Raw genomic sequence first — 23,942 nt, forward strand, 5'->3', positions numbered from 1 at the left:
ATGTGCCCACTGAGGGCACCTGCGGGACAGTAAAAATGCCACCGGACTCGGGGTCAGAGATCTGATCATCGAGTTCCCACCCCACCAATAATTAGTTGTGTGACCTTGCTCGAGTCAGGTAACCTCTCTAATCTGACTCCTTATCTCTAAAGTGAGAATCCAGTCACAGCACATGTCACAGGTCAGTGTGCCATTTAAGTGCGGTACCATCTAAAAGGACTTTGCAAATTGTAATGTGTGATTCAAATGTCAGAGGAGGTCCTGAGTGTCTGGTGGCAGTGGTGAGGCAGGGGGCACCGGCCAACTCTGCCCTTATTGATCACCAAGGGGAAACTGCCAGGAGCCAGCCCCGCCCTCTCAGCAGGTTAAAGAGACGGCAGAAGCACAGGCTCAGTGCACACCGGGCCAGCACTGCCTTCAGGGATGCTCCTCGCATTCCAGTATCCTCTGTTAGAGACAAAGCTGCCCTGGGCAGAGGCTGTTTGCCTCCTACTCTGAGATATTTGGTAAAGAGGGGGTGGTGCCCAGTCACACTCAAAAACATTTCTGAGGCCTGGCTTCCCTTTCAGGACCACTGCTCAGAGCCAGGTGCAGTCCTGGGGGGCCCAGGTGAGGCAATGGAAGACCTCCTCCCTCTTTTCATTCCCTTACACACATGCTTCCCCCCATCCCCCAGACCTCACCCTCCAACACAGGACACACAGCCATGTACCAGGCTGATTCTGTGATTTAGTCTAGACCACACACAGGACAACTGTGTTGGGTGGGGGCGTCTAATTGAGCTCTGTGGGGCTCCATGGTCTCCATGGGGTGTCTAGGAGTCTTGGGGACCACAGGAGAACAGAGAGGGGAGCCCTGAAAGTACTTCTCTCTTCACCTCTCCGACCCCATCTGTCAACTTCAATCTGACCTGATTTTTTACCAGTTTTATGTTTGGCTTCCATGTAAGGTTTTATTTAAATAAAAAGTTCTCTGTCTAAAAAGCTTCGAAATCTCTGCTCTAACGGCTTGTAAGAAACACGACTGAAGTCGAGGAAAAGAGGATTTGGTCCCCAGACTGCAGCAAATCGCCTATGCGCTTCCTCCCCCACTCAGATAACGACAATGTTTTCTTAACAGGAAAATGTAGTCCAACAGTAACACCATCTGGAATGTCTCCGGGTACGTGGCACTGGACCTGTGGACAAGGAGCTGTCCCATCCACAGAAAAGGCCCTTCCTCCTCTCTCAGGTCTGTGGGCCCAGGTCCATGGGACCAGGAGTGTCAGCTCAGGCCGGACGAGCCCAAATGAGCAAAGTGTGATCACAGGCTTGGAGGGGACACGGGCAGAAGTTCCGGGGGAAGGAAGAAAGCAGAGAAGCCAAGCGGGGAGAACTTCTCCCGGTGGAGCCGGCGGAGGGAGGGCTGGAAGAGCACCCATAAGCCCATCTGCTTACTTTAAAATGCACAGTTTTGCGCAAAGAGAAGGTTCAGGAAGCAGAGATGGCAGCTTAGAGCTAAAGAGCACCTCTGCAAAGAGCGTAGAAAGCACATTGGCAAAAACAGGCCACCATTCCCAGGTCTCACGTGGGCCCGGAGACACCTGTCTCAACCCGGGGAACCTCGGGAGGTCCGCAGGTAGAAACAGCAGGGCCCAGCCCCCCCCCCCCCCCCCCGGGACATGGAGAAGCTTGAAGCTGTCAACCAGATAGGCAGGGAGGAGTCATCTATCACTGCTTGGCTACTCGAGATCTTCAGGCAAGGAGAATGTAAGGGAGAGCGCCCCCATCAGTCCAAGACACAAGTCAGAAGGAGAGGGTAACATCCGCCATTCCCGCCGGCCCTGCGATGGCCACGCTCAGCGGAGCCTGGACAAACAAGTGTGGGCTTGGGGGCCAGACCCTGCCGTGGGATCCTGCCTCCACGGCTTTAATCAGGCCGCCCTGGTTAGCGACTTAACCTCGCTCAGCCTCGGTTTCCTCCAGGGGCCTGGGCGTCACCAAGCAATCTCCTTTGCAGGCAGTTCTGAGGGACGAGTGAGTGAGTGTCTGCACGTCACCCAGCTCGGTGCCCACACTTAGCGAGCGTGCTGGCCAGAGAAGCCCTGGGCACGTCCCCTCTGCAGTGAGCCCCCTGGGGCCAGCCCCACGGACTGAGGAGCAGGGGGCCAGCAAGACGTGAACGGCAGCCCAACCGCAATCTTCTCTAGGAGTAACCCCTCTCCTTCCACCTGTCTCATCTTTTCTGCCCCTGCTCCCTCCATTTTCCTCTTTTTCAAATTTGGCAAACATTTTCTACTATCTCCTTCCATGCTCTTCACAGGTTAGAGTGAAACTGTCAAGCCGGTTATCGAGAAACCTGCAGAAGTACAGCCATGGAGGCAGCTGTCTGGTCACGGATTCTCGCTTTCGGAAGCAGCAGGAGGCTCTCCCGGGGGACGGCCCTCGTGGGGAATGTGTTAGCCTCTCGGGGAAACGCGCACTGTCACTACCTCCTAGCTGGCCAGCATCGTCACTACGGTTCCCTAACAGCCCTGCCAGGTAAACCGCCCACCGCTTGTGTCACATGTGTGAAGCTGCCAGACAGGCTGAGAAGGTACTGGAGGGGAAGGGGGTCCAAAGCCCACAGGCCCTGATTTTCCTGCCTGCTCACTCGTCTCCCCAGTCATCAAGTATCCAAACAACAGAAGGCGCGCCCAGCCCGCTCCCTGGGGTCATTCCCGCCGCTTTGCAGAGTGGCTGGTCTTGGGGCCAAGAGAGGTACGCGGTTCACTGACCTACAGACGGGGAGGGCAGGGGCTCGTGTTATTTTCCCAGAGCTCAGTCAGTCCCACACTCTTGTGGCCAAGGTGACCCATTAGGCAAGAGCTCAGGGTTCTGCCTGACGCCACCAGCCTTAGCTGTTTGCTGTCCCTCTGCAAGGGACACAGGGAAGACCTGGCCTTAACACGACACTGCTTCGGCAACTTGCCCGACGGATCCTGGGCTCGGAAACCCGTCCCTCGTGGTCCGCTCTCCCCAGGACACATCTGCTTCACAAGCATGTTTTTCGGGTCTGCAATAGGCAGTGGGGAAATTAACACACAGGGAGGCCGAGGAAATTGCCCCAAATCACAAAATGAAAAAACAGTGAACCAGGGACCCAGACTTTCCATCTCTTCCCACGATGGCCCAAGACAGCATCCCGCCGGGGGTGTGTCCGTCTCTAATGCTTTCAATATCCCGTCATCTTGGACAGGGGTGTCCGAGTGGTGAACTATGCCATCCCCGGGTGACAGCGCTGCTTCTTGGCAGACGGATCCTTGCCAGCTGACTTTGGATGCCAACGTCCCACCACGGCGAAGGTAAAATGTCCCAAATCTTTCAAAATTAATGATACACCTGTCCCCTCTCATGCCATCGGAGGTAACTACACAAGGCACCCACACACCGACACACCCAGACTGCAGCTGGCTCGCTGGCTGGCTCCCAGGAGACGGGGTGTGCTCCCGAGCGACCCTGTGTGACCGAGCTGGAAGAGCACCCCTACTTCATTCCCTGAAAAAGGCGTCAGAAAACTCTAGTCTGGCATCAACGGGGCATAAGATAAGCTTAAAGTAATTATGACAACGATAGAAAAGTCTTTGCATTCAAACTATAACACCTGACAAGACACGCATGCCGTAGTGTCGAAAACGCAGAAGTCACATTTCGAAGAGTATTTAAACATCGTCCCCATTTATGACTTTGTAAATCAATGTTTGTACATATATACCACACATGTCCTATGTAGATCATTTTTCCTAACAGTGCTATTGGTTTGCCCACTCCATCCCAGGGAACTCCGAAGGAAAAAAATTCTCAGCTCAGCCATCCAAGCTGCTGAGGTCAGGCGGGGAGCGGGCCTGCGGTGAAATGCAAGAGGCCATCACAAGCCCGGGCGCTGCCCCGAGCGTCCCTGTCCCTGCCTGCTGCTGTGACTCCTCTCCCTCTTCCTGCAGGAGTGGGAGGAGCAGGACGAGACGTGAAGGAAGGCAGAGGAGTGTGTCAGAACAAGTCATCAGAAACAAACGGCAAACGGGTCCTCCTCAGCTCTTCCAGGCACAACCCCTCCCCCACACGTTACTTTCCCGCACATGCTGCGACACACATGCTTGACGAGGGAGGGAACCGCATGACACATCAGCTGTTCCTTTCCACAAGCCCGGTGGAGATCAGTCCTGGAGGTACGGAGGCAAAAAAAAAGAAAGTGTTTTATAGTAGCGTAGGGCCCAGCACGTAGTAGCTGCTCACTTTTTTCATTATCCATCCTCTCTCTTCCCCTCCTGGTGAAGCAGTGATTTCAACCTTTGCAGGAGCCGGCTTCTGCTGATGACTATGCAGGCGAACCCAGGCGAATCACTGGCGTCTTTAAAAATGGGAACCCTCCCTAGCTGGGGTTAGTAGGCGCCGAGACCACAGGAGAAGGGTCAGCAAGATGCAAGGTTGCCGGCTCTGAAGATGGAGAAGGGGGCCATGGTCCAGGAATGTGGGCGCCTCCGGAACTAGAAAAGGCAGGGAAACAGGAACCCCCAGGAAAGAATGAAACCCTGCTGGCACCCTGGTTTCAGCCCAGGAAGACCAGTGTCGACCTCTGACCTACAGAACTGTCAGATAATATGTTTGTGTCGTCGTTAGGTTTGTGGTCACCTGTTACCGCAGCGACAGGAAACCAATACCCAGCTAGACCCTGATGAGGTGTCTGTTGCCCCCTCCCTGCCTGGCTCCCGGGCTGACTTCTCTGAAGGTGCTCCTGGCTGAGTCCTCCCAGCAGGGGAGCTCGTCACCTCACCTGCTGCTTCTCTGCACCTTGGCCGGCCCCTGCCAGGACAGCAGCAGCCTGTCCTCGCTTCCAGGTTCTTAAACGGCTCTGGTTCCTTAACAGGATCCCCAGTCTTGCTTCTGGTTCCTGGGACCCTTCGAGTTCCGGGTGTCTCCGAACAATAGCCCACAGACCCATAGGAGTGTCAGGAGGGTGGGGGTCTTTCAGGCTCTGTCCCCAGAGGTGGACTTGCAAACACCACCCGTCAGTGCTTGTGACGCAAGACAACTGTCCACACGCGAGAACGAGCACGGACGCGCTCGCCACTTCTCACCCAGTCTGCCCCCACCCTCTCACCTGGTCTCTGTGCTGGCCCTTTAAGCCGCCAGGGCCAAGCTGGGGTCGTGGGGACAAAAGCACATCTTTCGAACAGGGAACCTGGGAAGCTGAAAGGAGAGAGGTGAGAACTGTCAGAGCAGACGGAAGACCCTCTGGACAGACCGCAGTGGTGGCAGGAGCTGGGGCGCGTGCAGGACTCGATCCCCGCCGACTGCCTCTCAAGCCGGCCAGGGCCCCTGAACCCAGTTGTGGGCTGTCAGCAAAGACAAATTTAGTGCCGATGATCTCATCTTGCAGAACTGCCCCAGGGCCTCCGAGTGCTCTGGGCAACATCATCTTGACAAGGTGGAAAGTGGACGTCACTGCTGGTCCCATAATGTAGGTGGAGACACAGGGCCCTTCCCTCAGCTCCCCAGAGCGGAGCAGGTACAGGCGACGGCCGGTGTGTGGAAGCAGGTCTCAGGCTGGGTGAGGCCTGGGTTCAGAGAGCCCAGGTGGGGTGAGCTGGTGTATCAAGGCAAGTCCAACGTGCTCAGTTTGAAATGAGTGGTAAGCAAACCAGCATTCCAACTGGGACGTGGTGCCTATGTGCCCGCAAGCTCCGCAAACATGGCAGGACATGACGTGACAGAGTATTAAAAATTAGCAGCAGGCAGAGGTGGGGGAGGGCGCAGCTCATCCCCTCTGCTGTTTACTGCAAATAAGACTGAAGCCTTGGTGGGGGGGGGGGCTGTCACTCGGCCCTTGAAGTGAGTCATTGGCAGAGAGAGCTGAGAATTTGTCACTGTGTGAACCCAAATTCCTGCCACTGGCTCAAGCCAGCTCTCCGGCCCTGCCGTTGGTTTTCTGGCTGATTTAGCTGGAGACTGTTGCTGGTCAGGTCCCCTGAGGTTTTTCAATATATTTCATGGTCAGATTTTTCTTCATGCTTTGGAGCACAGAGGTCACAGAGACGCCTCCAAGGCTCCTCAAAAGTCACAGGAGGGCGGTGGCAAGTGGGTCCTGGCTGGGATGAGGACCCCACAATGGATAGGGCCCCATGGAACATCTTGCAGGAGAGGGGGCTGAAACACTAAGAAGAATGGACCGCATACCTCTCAAGTAGAAAGAAATGCATTTCTAAATATCAAATAAACATCGGTACTTCTAGACAGCTGGACCCACAGAAGAGAGAGGTCCAAACCACGCTGGTAAGGCGATGGCCGTGACGGTGAGTACCTGTTGTCACATGAGAACGGCCAGGTTTGCATCCAAGCACACGGGGTCGGCTGCACGTCGGACTCCGCCGTCAACGCCTGAAGGACAAGGGCTGAGAATCCGGTCAGGTCCGTCCTGGGAAGTGCCCATGGACAGAAAGAGGGCCTGTCCGAGAAATAGATCAAAATGTACTGAGACTTGAGGGCGACCACCAAAGACAGCGTCTTTGGGTTGAAGAAAGAAAAGTTGTACAAGCAACTTAGAACCGAACTGAGAGCATCTAAGTAAAGATGTGAGAAAAAGCGTCACAGAGAAATTGTGATACAGGGCAAGAGTCAGCACCAAGAAGCAGGTGTCAGGGCTACCCAGCAGGACCGGAGGACAGGGCCGACGTCCCATCACACACGCACGCCCACACTCCTGCAGCACTGGGACATTTGGAAAAGAAACAAAATGAGTTCAGACTGTGAACCATGTATCCTGTAGAGGCAAAATGAGATTTTTTTTCTGCTTTCTTTTAATTAAATATTAGCTCATAAATCAAAGACCTTGTTTCCAGGCTGCAGGAGGTGGTAGGAGAGAGCCCAAGCCTTTCAGAGCTGAGGGCGCCCTGCCTGCGCCCCTCCCCGCACCAGCGCATTCTCCCCAGCAGCTCCCCTGTACTGGGAGCTCAGTGAGCGGCCGAGGGTGGCCCAGATGAACCATATGTTGCTGGGCTTCTTGAGGTTCCTCAGAGAGATCTGGGTGTGTGCACTCACACACACCCCCAGTGAAACCCCACCGGGGCTGGTTAGCGTGTCTAATTGGAGCAGCCACGGTTCCCCCTGGAGACCCCCGCCTCTGGAGACCTTCCACACTCCCTGGCTGGGTTCACGTGGCTATTTCCATCCATGGCGTCTGAAGTCTCTTCTTAGGTGTTTGCTGAGCACAGAAAGTCACCGGATCCTCACCATCATCTTAGTCTGTATTCGTTTTCTTCCTCCTTGTAAACCAAGGAGTGCTTGGCAGAGGCGAAGCCCTATTACCCTCCGCTCGTGCCTAAGAGAGAGGGAGTGTGTCCACATTCACATGCTCATTGCCGAAAAGGTGAAATACGTGTGGATAAACAATTTGTCCAAAATCAGAGGTGCAGCCAGCAACGAAGTCAAGATTTCCTGGCTGTCAGTTCCAACGAACTCGTCATGTAAGATGCAGGTCTGAGCCTTAACAGTTAAAGGCAGGGGCACCCCAAGATAAAGGCTGGGCAGACACCTGGCTCTGTGGGGGAGGGAGGCAGCGGGTGGCACTCAATGGCTGCCTTTGCTCCTTCTCACCTCCCTCCGGCTTAAGAGAATGGTTGCCATGACCACTGAGGGAGCATCTGTTTCCCCATTTTCAAGCTGCATGTCCAAGTGCTGTGTGTACCCACATGCACATGCCTTCCTACTTTTGGGGAGAAATGGGGACAAAGAATGAGAACCCCCTTTAAGGAAGGGAATAAAGAGAGCTTCATTTCAGCTTCCTATCCCAAGTCTACCCATGATGCCACGGGCCTCTCTCTGCTCGAGTCCCCTCACCCCACCCATCTGTTCTCCTCTGCTCCTGCCCTGGACAAAGAGAGTCCAGACAAAAACAAAGGCCCCCTTTCCCTGTCCCCAGACCCAAGGCCCTCAAGAACAAATATAAAGCCGAGAAATGAAATTATCACTAAGCTAATTATGGGAATCACACTCAGGCTGGCTGCCGGACGCAGGGTCAGCAGGCAAGAGGCATTAAAACTGAAGGCAGATGCAGAAGCACTTAAAAAAGCAACTGGGAGGCTCATTACCCCCACACGGAGGAGAAGGGAACCACTCTGATGGTTGAGGCGCTGTCCGTCTGGGCAATAGTCAGAGCATTTGACAGCTAAATAGCTCTACTCTGTCATCATCTTGGAGCCAAAGTGGGTGAGTCAGAGGTAAACTGATTAGATGGTGTGCTGCTCATTTCCCAGAGAGGACGACAGGAGGGGGAGCTCCAGGGGGCACCAGCCCCAGGCTCGAGCGCAAAGAGAAGGGCCTGGCTCCTGAGCGTGTGTGCGTGGGCGTGCGCGGGTGTGCACGGGGATGAGGTACATGCACGCGTGTATGATCTGGTACACGGTCATGCGTGCATACATACGTGTCTTATCTACCTGAAAACAACGTGAAGAGGCTGGAAAGAATCAGCGGGCCCTTGTTGCACGTTTCCTGCAGGGCAGCTCCTTAGGAGCTTCCCATGATGGCCCCGGCCCTCAACATCGCTGCTGCCAGCCCGGCCATAACAATGCATCTAATGTGCTCGGTCGTGGATGCTCAATGACTCCTCCTGTGTCATCCATAGGATGGGACTTCAAGACACGTGGGCAGTCTACAAAGGGAGTCTGAGGGCTGAATACCAATGTTTTTTAAACCGATCTGCACGATTACACTGTCTCTTAAGTCACCAAACCCATAAACAACCGTGGAGCCGGGCTGCCTCAGGACCTACAATCGTCCTGGGCAAATTGGTCAAGATAACGTTCCTGATTGGATTATCCTGAGTTAAGAATACAATGCTATAATGCCAGGAAGAAAATGGCAAGAGCGGAGAGGGGAAAGTAGGTACAGCACTGAGAGCGTGGCCAAGAAGCTTGGGTTAAGGGGACAGGCGTTTAGAAAAAAGGTTAGATAGATGGTGGGGGTGAAGGTGAAAAATGACCTGGGCTCATAGGAGGTGGGCCCAGCCCCTGAGGGCTCGCAGAGCAGTTATGGGATATGATTAAGCCGCCATCTTCCAAATGAGGAAAGGCAGGGACCCTGGATGACCTGCACAGGACACATGATTGGGAACCACTCCACACAGTCCCATGTGTTGGGAAAAGCACACCAGTGAGGACCCAAGACAGAAACACCCGAGTGTGTCCCGGGAGGCAGGCCGGTGGCCAGCAGAAACCCACAGCTTGCCTGTTCCCCAGCAAACCTCCCACGGCTCCTGTGGAGGGAGGTTGGCGAGGCAAGAACGGCCACCTAGCTGGGAATCCCAGTTTCCCCAGTGGGAGCCTCTTCCTCGGTGTTTGCATTTAGCCAGGGCCCTTGAAGACTCAAAATAGGCAAGCCCATGGCTGAAGGCTGGCGGCAGGACCTGTGTTCTCAGTGCGGCTGGGCCACTGGCACGCATAGGTCCGGAGGCCAGGTGACCGCTTCCTCTCAGGTGGTGGAGATCAGACTTACCCACAGCCCACGAGCAAGGCCTCAGGTGGAGCCCATGAAGTCATTATATAAAGGAGTCAAAGGGCAGACCTTGGGTCACATCGTGTGACCTCGGGGGGTCGCTCAATCCCTTTCCTCGTGTGTGAAACGGAGGTGGTAGCGTGTACCCCGAGAGGAAATGCCGAGGCTCCCATGAGATAATCGATGTACAGATGCACATAAAGCACCAAGAGCAGAGCCCGCCGCCCACAGACGCTTTAGGCACGTGGTTCCCGTCCCATCTTCTCCTTCCGGTCAGCTCCAGTTCCTAGGAACGTGACCCCTTCCTAAAGGGTTAGGCGAGGAGGTTCCCAGCAGAGGCCAAGGTCAGGAGGCCTGGATTCTCCATGGCCGCGCAGTCCTCTCGTCAGGACTTCAAACACCGGTCTCCCCATCCGCCACCATCCCCACCTGCTCTTCCCTGGGACCACAGCGCCTGGCCTGCTGCCCAGGGCCCCGCGGCCTCCTGCTGAGGATGGCCCCTCACCGGCAGGCCCTGGGAGAGGCCACTTCGCCGCTCCCGGTCCATCCCCTGGATTCTCTGATGCGCCTGCACGACCCCACCCTCAGGGACCTGGGGGTCAGGACTCAGCGCTGGGCCGCTTTCGTGCCTGAGGAGCGCCGGGCCCCTCCCCACACCACTCAGGTGAACTCGAAGTTTCAGAGATTGGTTCAGGGGCCTCCATGGCCCACCGTAAACACAGCCCCAGGGTGGCAGGCAGCCTCTCAGAAGACCTCAAAGACCCTGCCTCCTGGTATTCACACCGTGCGGAAGCCCCTCCCTCCGAGTGTGGGCTGGGCCACCTGGGAGTCCCGACAAGGAGACAGGTGTCACTGCTGGAATTAGGTTCAAAGACGGGGGCTCTCCTCTTGCACGCCCGCTCTCGTTGTCTGTCTGTCTGTCTCTCAGCTGTTACGTCCTGTAGTAGCTGGCAAGGGGAGACCCATGTGGCAAGGGACTAATGTCCCCAGTGAAGACCTGAGGCTCTCCAACAGCCACAAGTGTGTTATTGGCAGGGGGTTCTCCCCCAGTCCAGCCTGGAGCCCGTGGATGACCGCAGTCCCAGCCGGCACGTGACGGTAGGCTGGGGGCAGCCAGGGGCGAGGACCCAGCTAGCCCACCAGGATTCCGGACCCTCAGAGTCTGTAAGACAGTACATGTTGTTCTGAGCTCCGTGCTTGGGTTAGTTTGTTATACAGCAATCCGTAACTGATACCTGTGTCTCCTGTGCTGCCACGCCAGGCGTGGGGTGGCCCTGGGAGGCTGGAGAGAGGTATTTAGAAGCCATGTGAATGCCTCTAGGAGAAGCCAACACTGCCAGGGGAGAACACGGTACCCCAGAGGCCAGCGGCGTGGCCACATCCACGGGAAGTCACTTGAGAACAAGTAGACCCCAATCAGAGTTTCAACTGGGGGGCTGAGTCCAGCCGCCACGGCCGTGCCCACCCAAGTGGCCTCGGTGCTTCCAGGCAGCGAAGACCTCCCGGTCCCTCCTCACGGACAGCCTCCACCGGTCTGGACAACAGTTCTGTTGTCCCCCGATTCAGACTCTATCCCACTCGAGCCAGGGGTCGGGGACCACGCACGCTGGGGGCCACTTCCTCCCCCTGCCTCTGCCTCCTCCCTCTCCTCTGCCACATCCTGTCTTTCGTCCCTTCCCATCTTTGTTGTCTTGGTTACACGGCCAGACTCCTGATATGCTGCTAGTTTTCATTTTAATGATATGCTCTTGTAAAGCACAATATTTTACTTCAATTGCTCGTGTCACTGGGTAAATTCCCCTCGTGTCTGGCATTTCAGCATCCGCTGATGGAGTGTGTTCTATGATTTGGGGGTGTTTCTGAAGCACTTTCTTCGATTGTAATGTCTTTGTATTTTAATTTATGATAAGGAACATTCTATACAAGTGTGCGCGCGCGTGTGTGTATACATCTGTATACACACATATGATTAAAAATAGTGGCACACACGTATCAGTAAATCTTGAATTGACAAAGCTCATTTAAAACAATCTCCTTAAATCATGTGCCCTCACAATGATCATTTAGAAAGTAGACTGAAGTAGTGTTTTCTAGGGATCTCAGGGTGTTTGCAGAGGACGCCAGGAGGAGATGAGTCTGTGCCCCGTGACCGAGCTCCAGCAGCTTAGAGAGGGCGGCAGCAATCTGCACGGTGGGGCACCTCCCATGGGCTCCGTCAGCTCTGAGTGACCACCTGCGATCCCCCAGAGACATGCAGGGACAGTGGGTGGGCCCAGTGGTATAGTAGTAAAAAATAGAAAAAAGTGAAAAAATGGCATCAATGGGATATACTGACATAAAAAGGATGGTTGAGTAAGGGCTTCCTATTGTCCAAGAATGTAAGCTACGACTAAGAGGACATACACCCACGTAGCTGTGCTCCATACCTACCCCCGAGGTAAATGTGGACGAAACGGCTTGCAACCCAGCAGAGGACACCAAGAGGAGGCTGGAGGAGACCGTGAGACGTGGACGGGCCGACGTTGGGCCAGTCCCAGGATGCCAGGCTCACAGGACTAATGACACAGCAGCCATCCCCTGTCCCTGCTTGGATGTGAGGTCAGCGAGGAAGGACAGCACCTGGGGACGTCCACGGTGCTCTTCTGTCCGCAGCACCTCAACCTGAGCCTCCCCTCACTTCATCCACAGGTTAAGGTCTAAACAGGCTTCACACTTGCAAAACCAGAGGTGGGAAATGCAGAAATGACATGGCAAAGATGACCAAACCAAAGTGCTATGCGGGTCTTTTTCCATCATGAAAACCGTCCAGCACTGACTTGCCCAGGTCTTTTCCTGCCTTCCTGGGTCTCAAACCACACGCACACTGGCTCCCAGCTCTGGTTGGAGGACTCCTAACGCAACAGAGCGAACCGACCAAACCCTGCACCAAACACCTGACCTCTGCTCTAATCCCAGGGCTCCCGGCGAGCTGGAGTCCAGCACGTGTCCCCCCGAGACTGCGTGAGGCCTCCGGACACCGGGAGCCCTCTCCCTGGCACGACCTCCTTTTCAGTTAAAATTCCTCCAAATTTCCAGGTGAATAATCAGAAAAGTCTCAGGTGCATTGAGGAAGATGCAAAGCAGGAGCTGCCGGTCTCCGATCAGACACTGCTCTTGATCAGCAGGACACACACGCACATGCTCACCGCACATACACTTCCAGAAGCCAGCAGCAGGGCTGGCCAGACTCTGCTTAACCAACACCCACAGAGTGCTCAGCCCCGTGGCTGTGAACAGTTTACCTTGCAAAACACCCAGGGAAGATGCAATCACAAAGTGAAAGGAGCAATCACACCTCGAGTGGAAGTTTATGATGCTTTGGTTCCCCACGATCATGAGTCTCTCCCACTAATGTCAGGCAATAACTCACTGCTACACAGAGGCCGTAAAGTGTGATCACTTAGGGGAAGGGAAGCAAAAAGCAGAGAAAGAGGAAGGGGCGGGTTCTGGCCGAAATTCTTCAACAAAGAGATCGTACCCTTCAGAGGCAGCCCTGACCTCGTTACCCCAGCTGGGGTCCAGGGTTTTCAGATTTATAGACACCCTAAAGCACCTCGGGACGGTGTTTGTCTGAAGACTTTCACCTGTCATTGGAATTGTAACGGTCTGGTGGCCACTTCTCAGTTCCCCGGCACCTCCTGATGACTGTGGCATTTATGTGCCGTATTTCTTAACGGAACATGCCTTTAACACACACCATGGGAAAGGCTGCCCATCCCAGCCGTAACACACACCATCAGAAGACATAAAAGACGTCCAAAGTGGCACTCTCGTCACCTCCTTTCCCCCTGCCTCGTGTGATGTGTGCAGTGAAGGAGGGGAATTATGGCCATCAGAGGCAAGGTTGCACATGATGGGGACCCACATCTTTCAAACAAAACACCAATCAGTCATTTTGCAGGTAGCCCGTGGACAGCTGCAGTCTAGCTCCTGGACCCTGGAAACCCACAGCAAACTCCCCTCCTCTCAGCAAACCCCCAAGCGCCTTCCACCCACCCTCCCCACACGTCCCTTGTCATACTGCAAAGAACGCTGCAAGGCCCTTGTACACAGGAGATTATTACAGGGCTCAGAGAAGCCAACTCTGTAATTACGGCTGCAGTATGATTTCCATTCTTCTCACCGTCTGCTTTCAGTAGCTCATAAAACTTCCTGCAAAACCCTCCTGCAGTCCCAAAGCTTTTCATGGCTGGGCCTCGGCCCAAGAGGTGACTGTGGTCCTGATAACCTCTGGGAAAAGCAAGACAGAGTTATTATAAGGAAAGGGGAGTGGTGTGTCCTGAGCAAGGGTGGTGGGAAATTCTATTGTTTAGGAAAAATAAATAAATGGTCCACTTTTGCTTTTTATTATTTCAAACAGCAGACTTGGCGGGCCAGCCTTCCTATCCCAACTCAGACTGTGCCCCGGCGGGCTCTGCAGCAGCCGTGGCTGGGCTCCAAGCTGCGAAAGGGCTGCCGCTTTGGGGGCTCCGGCGGCCTGGCTTTCCCCACGAGGGCGCCGGCTCGTCCCCCCCACAGCCCTCTGCTCTTATCCCTCCACGGTTTATGCTTCACCCGTCCCGCCACTGCTCTGGACATTAAATCTAATCCCCCAGGTGGCTGAAACTGTTCTTACATAAGCCCCTCCCCAAAACAGAAGTGGGAACTGCCAGCCACAGTTTATGGAGCCTGCTGGTCGGGTGATGCCTGTCATTGCTGGCTTGGCTGACCCCTGCCCCAGCCTGCCCCATGAGGGTCATCTCCGTGCACTTTGCTTGCCCGGGCTCTGGGGGTGTCGCCATCCTATAGTCATGGCAATGTGCTCCACTCTGACCTCCAGGGACAGCTCCCACAGGTGAGAGACAGTCAGCCCCCGTCGGCCTCGGCCCACCCCGTGACCAATAGCACACACTTGCAAATTGACTGTGTTGGATTCAGGGTGCAGCCACAGCCGGGAATCATGTCTTCCCCCCACCCCCGCCCGAGAGACGGCAACTGCCTGTTCTGTTGTGAGCACCGAGCTCTCGGCGCTCATGTCAGTGACACCACATTCCAAGCAGCTCAGACACCAGCACACACAAAGTTCCTTGTACCAGGTCTACTCGGCCTCCAGCAAGTACGTGACCCTCTGGCACCTGGCAGGAAATTTGGGACGTGGGGATCTTCGGGTGCCTTGGGGTAAGTCACGTCTCCATTGCACTGACCTTGGGCTCACCAGAGAGAGGAGCTAAGCACCCCGAACTGCCTTGCTCGTTTCTGCTCAAGGCCGCTCCTTCACCCCTCCGCCAGGCGAAGCAGGCCGAACGCACGGATTCGGCATATAAACCGCATGTGGGCATGCCTCGGGCACTCGGAATTCACTTTTCCCGCAAACCGAACTCCCCGAGTCATGGTGCAGAGCCAAGCCGTCTGAGCAACCAGCGGAAAGGCTCAAGGTCCCTGGCCCGGAGCTCGTGCGCACACCTCCTCGGTTCACGCGGGGACTCAGACACCCCTTCAGCGAGTCTGGGCACCTGCCCTCCGAGCTCACCGAGAGGAGGAGGAAAGGCGCCGCGGTCACCAGGGCCCGGACAGCCCGCGGAAGTGACCGGTGACACGTGCATTAGGGGGAGATCCAGAAGCGGCAGCGGACGCAGGAGTGGTGCGGGGCCAACACCCCCACGCCGTGTAGCATCCTCCCTGGGCCTCCACGAAAGGCAGCTGGATACATGAGTCATCAACAACAAAAAGGCCAACGCAACGAGGGAACGTTCCATTGTGTTTCATGCACTCCACAGACCGGCGGGGAGCTACACAGTGTAGTTCTTAAAGCTATACTGACGGTGGTGAAGGTGTCTGTTAACTTGGCACCTACTATGCGTTGCCTCTTCAGGGGCAACACTGGGTGTGGGGTGCTTTGCCTGCACCCTCTTGGCAGAGCACCGTGGTGTTTCACCAACACCGTTTCCCCCCCAGATATGAGCCCCATGACTACTCCACACATCCCCCAACTCACGCGCTCTCTGCTCCCCCTCTCACCTCCACACTGTACCCCAGAGCCACTGCCTGCTCCTCGGAGACTTCGGTTTAAAGAAAGAGACAGTTGTTGGCACCGGCTGTTACACAGAGGGATGGGGGAGCAGGCACCGTCTCCTAGATGCGCAGAGGATATTTCCCCTTGACCATCTGGAGCTAGTGCCCGGAAACACAGCAACAAGGAGGCAGGGATCAAGGCTCCCTCAGATCAGTAGTGCTGGCTTTATCAGTCTGAGTCATACAATGTCCAGAGAATTCCAGTGGAAATCAAGAGACGGCAAACAGGAGCTCCACATGGAGTTGCCAATACGTCCCTGGGACAAGACGAAGCGCGTCATCCGCCGACACGAAGCAGGACCTACTGCCCAGTCTTAGAAAGCCTTTCGATCCCAGCAAGCAGGGCACCCTACGGAGCCAGCTGCAGCTCCTTGAGAGGAGAAACCTGAGCAGGCTGGGTGGAGAACAGTCCCGGATGGACAGGCGCCCCCACCACTGCTGATGGGCCAATGTCACCCAGTGTCCCTGAAGCCGACAAGCCTCTGAAAAAGGAGGAAAGCGCACGTCCCCAGATCACACCGTGCTCCTCGGCCTTGAGCACCTGCTATGTACACCATGACATCCAAGGTTTCCTTGCCCCACGACTTGACTCTTAGCCCCAAGAGCAGTTCCAGCAGGTCCTGCGCGCCTGCAGTTCCCGGCGTGGATTCCAGATGGAGGTACAAGCCCGAAGGGCAGAGCAAGAGGAGCAGCCACATCCCTGGCCTTGTGCACCTGCCCAGGCCTAAGAAAGCCCTTGCCTCAGGCACAGCCCAAGCTGAGGAAAGCACACCACTTAGAACCACTCGTGAGGCTGGGGTGGGAGAAGGTGAGTCCACGCTCCCCCGGCGTGAGTCCCACGACAACCCTAGCGCAAAGGCAGAGAAGAGATGAGACCACCATTCACAACCTCAGCAGCAACATCTCTCTCTAGCTCCAACGTGTTCGGCTCGCCAACCCGGCCCAAGGCAGCGAAAGAGCATGAGACGATGCCTGCCCCCGTGGGGACAGGCTGTCATCACCATCGCCAAAACGAAGGCACCTCGGTCCTACCTTTTTCAGCTTGCCACTTTTGGTGCCCACGAAGGCCAGAGAGTGGTTCTTGTAGACATAAGCAATGACAGAAGTCATGCGGTCCCTGTCCTCCGTGAAGACAGGAATGCCGCGGATCATCTCCGACACGCCCAGGGGTGCGTTCATGTCCAGGCCACAGAAGTTATCATCAATCGTTAGGAGCTGCAAATGGAAAAGCAGAAAAATTAGGGGGGAGCATCAGGGTGGTTGGCAGAGGCACTGAGTCAGGGAACTGCAGAGCTAGACGAATCCTTAGAGATGGTCTAAATCCCTCTTTTTCACGTGAACCCCTCCTCCAGGGAAACTAGATGACCTGTCAATAGTCATCTAGGTAGGTTACAGGACCATTGCAAAAAAAAAAAAAAAAAAACCCACTAAAAATATCCACAAATTCCTAGAGTCTCTTCACCCCACGCCCATGGCCTCTGCCCCTCCTCCCATCACCCCAGGGCCACCTTGGAGCTCAGGCCCCCTCACGGCCATCACGGCGGACAGCACGGGGTCAGCGCCCACAAGCAGGGCTCCAGTCGGCTCTGCGCAGGCGTCAGGGGGACGTGGCTCCCGTCCACAGTTGAAGAGCCCTCACAGACGAGGGCTCGCAGTGTGGAATGGAGACCAGAGCCACCAGACACGAATGGCAAGACCACGATAGAGGCAGCACAGTCAGTTCAGGAGGGGGATGGGAGGAAAGGAAGGTCTGGGAATGAACTCAACCAGCCCCTGTGGGCCCCACGCTGCCGTCTCAGGCCCCTGCTTCTAGCAGGGCAGGGCAGCCTACCCCAGCATTTCCCAAAGCGTCTTCTGTGGAACCCAAGCCCCCCAAGATGCTCTACGAGATGCTCTACCATAAAAGGGTTCCTTGGGCAAATAATTTTGAGAAACATAGTACATTCTGAAACCATATTCACAGTGATTAGTTTCAGGAGAGGTATGAAGTCTTTTTAGGAAGAAATATGTGTAATATGATCGAAGCCTTTCCCAAACATGTTATTCCCTAAACCGTTTTAGACAAGAACACCGATGAGCATTCCTTAAAGAGGATATTCCCCGGATATTCTGTGGTGCACGCTGACCCAACTCCTGCTCCATACTCCAGGGCAATTTCAGGGGGCAGGGGACCAACAGGAAGAGGTCTCGGGCTGGTTTCCTTCTTAGTGTTTCAGCTGAATTTCTCCGTTTCGGTCCGGGCCTCCAGACCCCCACGTGGGCAGAGGCTCGGGGCTGGGTTTGGACCTACGGCCGTGAGGACCCCGAGTGCTCCCACCGAGCACCCGGGCTTTGCCATAGGCTCTCCCGGGCTCCAGGAACCTGCACTGGATTGCCCCTCTCTCTTGGAAGAACTGTGTGGTCTTAGAAGAGGTATTCCATATTCTGTACTTTTATTTTCCACTCTATAAAGATAAAGGCAACAACCCCTGCTTTTTGATGAGCTTCCATAAAACCTACGGAGCTCATGCCTGTAAACGTCTTTGGACTTTTCAGAAAGGGGAGTAAAATAAAATACAAGGTGTCATTTTTTAAAGGCTTCAGTCCAGCCGAAAGAAAAGGCCTGTGGAGAACCAGCAGGCAGGCTCTTGCCAGGGAGCTGAGTGGAAGTGGCCAGCTCGGAGCTGTTCAGGGCTTCCCAGCCCCTCGGCGTCCTCCCAGAAGAAGGGGGAGAGGCACTGTCCATCTCGGGGAAGACAACGTGCTGAGCATCCCAATCCTCGTCTGACCTCCCCCCTTCTCCTTAGCACGGGGGGACAGTCAGACCGGGGTCGGGAGAGGCTGGGCAGCCTGGGCAGGCTGCGTGCAGTGCAGGCCTCTACTCCAAGACCACTCTCTTGCACCATCAGGTCCAACAGCCTCAGACCAAACACAACCCCTTCCCCCTCCAAAATAATAACAACCACAACTATAGGAATCAAAGTTAGGAGGGAACTTTCAAGGTCTAGTCTGATCTTTATGGTTCTCCCCTAAAATGAGGACAGGGGGATGAGAAGGTGGTGGGAGTGAAAGAGATAGACAGCAAAGAGGAAGGAAAATCCGGGCAGAGGGAACACCGCGGCCTCTCCCTGCTGGACATAACCGCCGTGACCCGCCAGGCATTGCGAGGGCAGCCTAGGGCAGGCTGGGACCCTCACGGCCTTGCATGTTCCTGCCTCTGGTTCATAAGCAGGACCTGTCCCTGACTTTCTCAGCCCTGAACCGTGCTGCAGGGACCTCTGCCATCAGCAAATGTGCCTGGCCCATTATGACCCTTTTTCTAAATGAGGCGGAACGACTGACTGTCCACTCTGCACAGGGGGAAACTGAGTCAGGGAGCAAAGCAGTCCATGTTTCACCGTCTCCCACCACCCCTGGCACAAACGCATGCCTCACCGGCCCAGAACTGCTTATGTGAGCAGTCAGTTACTGAAAACCAGTCTTCCCCTTGGCTGGCGGAACATGAGCGAGGCGACCGTGTGCACTTGAGCAGCGGCATCACCGAGTCACTGGTTGCTCAGAGTAGCAAGCCGGGGACCTGTGAGTTCCTGCTGCCGTGGCACCATGCATGGCAAGGGGCCGGACGAGGGATGTTTTCACCGGAAGGAAGTGAGGACAGCTCAGCCCGGCAGCCCGGCAGCCAGGGCTCTGCCGGCTTCAGCTCCTAACAGCTCCCTTCGAGGCCCCGTCAGAAGCCAGGCTTCGGCCTCCTCGCCTGTGGCCAGCTGACAGCCATCCCCTCCCCACCCCTACCTCCTGGTGTGGTCGCCAGGTTCAAGACTGCAGCTGGGGCCCCTAACTGTGGTGACTGCATTCCAGGGACAGTGATGGCTTTCTCCCCAGGCTCCCGTGCCAGGGGGCAGAGAGGTGACTGAGGCCTTGGAGCAGGCGCAGCCCAGATCTGCATGGATGCTGAGGGCCCCCAGCTGGGGCACGAGGTGGCCTATTCTGTGTCCTCAAAGCTGGAGCGATGGGGAGGGATGTTTGACACTGATGTAGCGGAGAGCACTCAGGTCTCAGGTCACAGAGCAGCTCAGCAGCTTCTTAACCGAGAAGCACGGCACAAGCTCTCCTGCTCTGATTCTCATTCTCCTTGTCTATGAAATTGTGAGACAGGACCCTCGTGAGGTCTGGGTGAGAAAACAGGTGTGAAGGCACCTGATAAACAGGAAAGCTTGTCATCAATGCAAGGTGATGTTTCACGTTAATTTCTTTTCCAGTGGAAATCCTGCTCAAACCCGGGGTGGGATGGCGCTGATTGGCCCCCGATGCCTCCTGACCAGAGCTCTCCATGGACACAGGCTGCCAAGTCGGAGCTGCGGCCACAGGGAAGTTACAGCCCTGGAAGGAGAAGGCCGTTCCCACGGGGCCCACAGACCTGAGGGGGCCAAGGTGCAGGGAGCAGAGGCCAGGGCCATGTGGGCCCCAGAAGGGAAGACTAATTGGAGAAAGCCTTCAACAAGTGAGGGCTGGCGTGGATTCCTGAGCACCCTGGGCAGCGGGGGAGGACGGTGTCTGTTCTTGCCCTGGCTGAGCCCTCCCTTGGGCCCCATTAACAGCAAGATTAGAGCAGCAGCCAGAGGAGTCAGGAGGGGACTCACCTCAGCTATAATCAGGAGCCCAGTGTCGCCTGCAGGCCCATGTCACACCCCCTCCTCCCACCACGCCACAAATACCCACGAGTGAGCTGTGGCCACCGTTATAATGTTAGTTTATTCAAGAGCAACTTCCTTCTTACAAGGAAAAGAAACAAGGTCTGTTGCATGGGAATGTACGTGGTGCCTACTTGGGTGACCCTATGAACAGGTACTGAAGTCTTAGGGCCACACCTCCCAGGGTCCCCTCTGCCCCAATCAGGAAACCAAATCTGCTTTCCACAAGCGTCATCATGAGATACATGAGCTATAAATTAAGACTGGTGACCCACTGGATTCCAGGGACCATGAGCTCAAGGATGGGACCATGTTTTACGCATCTTTGTACCCTCAGTTTAGTTTCAGGTTCATAGTAGGTTAAGACGTGTTAAATGGAAGGATGGATGAATGGATGGATGGATGGGTAACTAAATGAAAGCCTAATTTTCACAGTGGCTAACACTTGGGAATTAAAGCCAAAATGCCTAGGTTTTTGCTACTTAATGCTGTGTGACCGTGGGCAAGTTACGTAAGCAACCTGGGCCTCCGTTTCTCATGCGTAGAATGGGGACAGTAATAACAGCATATACTGTTGTGAGGACTAAATGATTTAGCACATGTAGAACAATGTCTGGCACTTCACGAGCGCTATGGGAATGCTAACACTTACTGTTATTTGTCGTCTTAGACAGTTCAGACAACCTTGATGAGTCTCAGCCTCCTTGGGGACATTCATGGTATCTACCCCACAGAGGCGTTATTGAGATGAAAGGAGCCAATGTTATCAAGATGAAATAGCAAAGGTCGTACTTCCTAAAGATCTATCAGATCAACGAGGCTTCGGGACAGAGCAGAGGGAGGGGCTAAGATGCAGAAGATTTAGCACTGTTCATTAGAAATTCAAAGTCTCGGGCCCCCCTCAGACCTACTGGCTCAGAAACCCTGGAGTGGGCCTGAGAGGTCTGCACCCCACTACCCTCCCAGTGAGTCTGCCGCATGCTAACGTTTGAGAAGCACTGGTCTGCATCTCTGTGGAGGTCTCTTCCTAGCTGAGGGCACGCAGACCATGCCAAGGAGAGAATGGCATGTGGCATGGAGCAGGACCCACCAGACCAGGACGCGGAGAGGCCCATGGCAGCCTCCCCCGGGCCTCCCTGCGGGCACGGGTGGGGGTGGCTTGGGGAGCCAGAGCTGACACTCCGAATTACAATCTAGTAGCTCACCGTGCTTCCCTCGCACACAGCGGCAAAGGCTACTGTGCAATTACGTGTCGCCACATACAGATGACAGAGCAGTTACGGTTACTTTACCAATTACAGGGAAATTGCTCCCACTCTGCAGAAAGACTGGCATTCTGAAACGCTCCGTCGTCTCCACGGGGGGGCTTTGCACGCTGTCAGCGTCCTTCCTCCAGCAGCCTCCATGCTCCGGGTCAGAGCCACAGGCAGCCACCCAAGGCTCCAGAAGTGTCTGGTGGTCTCTGCGGAGACCCTTGGGGAAGGGCTAAAGAAGGGGGCAGACCTGGGGGACGATGGGGACCCTCCTCTGGCGCCCCTCTGTAACATCTCCTAACCTCATGTCCCCAAGACTCACTCATGAGAAACCACCATCACCCTAACACCGTGCCACTCCATCCTGAAGGCCAGGGTGACGCTGTGGAGGACCTGGTCCTGAAATCACGCCTCGCCCCAGCTAGCAGGGCCCCTCCCCTGCCAAGTGGAGCTGTTTTAACCCATCCCGGTTGCCCCACCTTTGCAGAAGCCACATTGAGTCCTTATTATGGAAAGGTCAGAAGTAGGCCAGAGCTCAGTGGTCCGAAATGCAGTGCTAATGAATTAGGGGTCACCAGGTCCATCCCCCTGTGGACCAATTAGCTCAGTTCTGGGACGCAGTTCCTTCCACAGCCACAGGCTACCCTTGTACTCCTTGCATCACTGTTTACCAATAACCCAAACTAACCCGCAGGAGACCAACCAGGTGAGCCAGCAGGTAAGGACCATGCAGCTGACTCCTCCAACCACGAGGCAGCGGCCCACTGCTCTGGGCCGACAGCAGCAGCCTCTGAGCCCAGGACGGAAAATTCAAAGTCGGACCTGGTCCTCCCATTGCTCATGGGCAACTCCTGGTCCAGCAGAGAGGAGTCCTTTCATCTGTGAGCAAGTCGGATTCCTGCCCTCCCTGAATGCGAAAGTAGCATCCAGTCCCACGCATAGGAGTCCTGCGCACCCTCATGCCTACCCCCAAAGCTGGGAAGCCAGATCACTTGACAGGGGAAGAAAGCAGCAGAGATTGGCCCAAGCTCACCCACTGTGGGGCTTTCGGTGAGGCCTCTTCCATCGAAGTTTTGATCTATTGTGCTATTGGAACTCCTGTTTCTATTAGGGAAAACTGAGGCACTAAATGAAGTCAACACCATTAACTGTAGTTCCTCCTCACTCATTAATATGCTTACAAATGATTGGAAGGAACTGCTAATACCAAGCAGCAAGTGAAGATCCAACAATATAGAAATGAACTCTGTCAGTTTCTGCCCTTCCCTGGTCGGGGAGACAGACGTGGGCCATGCTCAGCCAAGGCCATGCATGCCCTGCTTCAGGAATGGACCCCGTGCTGGGGTGCAGAGGGCACAACCTCCCACTGCCTGGGGAAGCAGCAGGGCTCCGGGGACACACCTGAGTCCTCTGTCCAGCACAGGACATGGCCACTCTTTCACATGCGTGTTATTTTGGAGAAGGAAAATGACTCCGGATCTTAGAATCCAGCAGCCCATTTACAGAAGAGGAAACTGAGGCTAGAGAGTGAACTGTCCCCCCACCAGCCCGTGACCTATCAAGTTATGAGCAAACAGGTACCAGAACCCCAAACTCCCAGTCCAGAGGGAGAACACGGGTCTTACAAAGGGGATTCCACTGGGGTTGCAAGAGGGTGACCCCAAAGAAACCTGTTCCAACCTCAGGGAACCTATCAGAACCGGAGACTGCTCAGAGAGGATCCCGGCCTCCACTTCTTTTCCTGCCGTCCGGGGTGGCGTTCTGACCGTCTGTGACCCCGGGAGAAAGCGAACTCTCCCATGCTGAGGAGGCCCCTGGGCAAGCCTGAGAGCTGGGCTTCCTTCCTCCTCTCCTGGGCTATTTGTCCCAAAGGAACGCGAGAGCTGAAGCTCCGAAAAGAAATACCAGTGAGGAGAAAAGAAGGAAAGTCCTTAAGGTGCCCGCTGATGTGGGAAAGAGAAAGTCTCCATATTCTTCGCGCTCAGCAGCCTTCAGTGTCTTCCCATTCATTAATTACACCACGCACACACGCGCACGCACGCACGCACGCACACACGCGCGCACACACACGCACACACACACGCACACGCACGCACGCACGAGCACGCACCCCGGAGCGGACCACAGCAGAACTCCGCTGGAGACGGGGATCCATGGATTACACATGTGGGATTCCCCTCTACATGGACACACCGATCACATGAGCGGTAGTGGTAGCTCGTGTCTACCACAGGCTCAGCTGTAAAGCTCTGCAGTACAGGAGGGTAATGATCACCCACTTGTTGAGGTCATACCTCAAATATGACTACTGCTGACCTCTAGGCGCTCATAACTGCACCAAGGTCTGGTGCCCACGGGTGACCCTCTGGGGGAAGAGGTAAGCAGAGAGAGGCCTCGGGGGGCAGACACATCTTAGGAAGAAGGCT

At 55.4% G+C, this 23,942-nt stretch overlaps 1 protein-coding gene across 2 annotated transcripts in view; it reads right to left on the reverse strand.

Annotated features, from left to right (window-relative positions):
- PLXNA4 (plexin A4) overlaps positions 1-23,942 on the reverse strand; it is a 405,427-nt gene that overhangs the window by 320,171 nt on the left and 61,314 nt on the right. For both annotated transcript variants that reach the window (XM_036247334.1, XM_036247333.1), the window contains exon 3: positions 16,626-16,808. In XM_036247334.1, coding sequence (XP_036103227.1) covers positions 16,626-16,808 — 183 coding nt within the window. The remainder of the gene's footprint in view (positions 1-16,625; positions 16,809-23,942) is intronic.

Source organism: Molossus molossus, unplaced genomic scaffold, assembly GCF_014108415.1.
Source record: "Molossus molossus isolate mMolMol1 unplaced genomic scaffold, mMolMol1.p scaffold_m16_p_7, whole genome shotgun sequence".
NCBI lineage: Eukaryota > Metazoa > Chordata > Mammalia > Chiroptera > Molossidae > Molossus > Molossus molossus.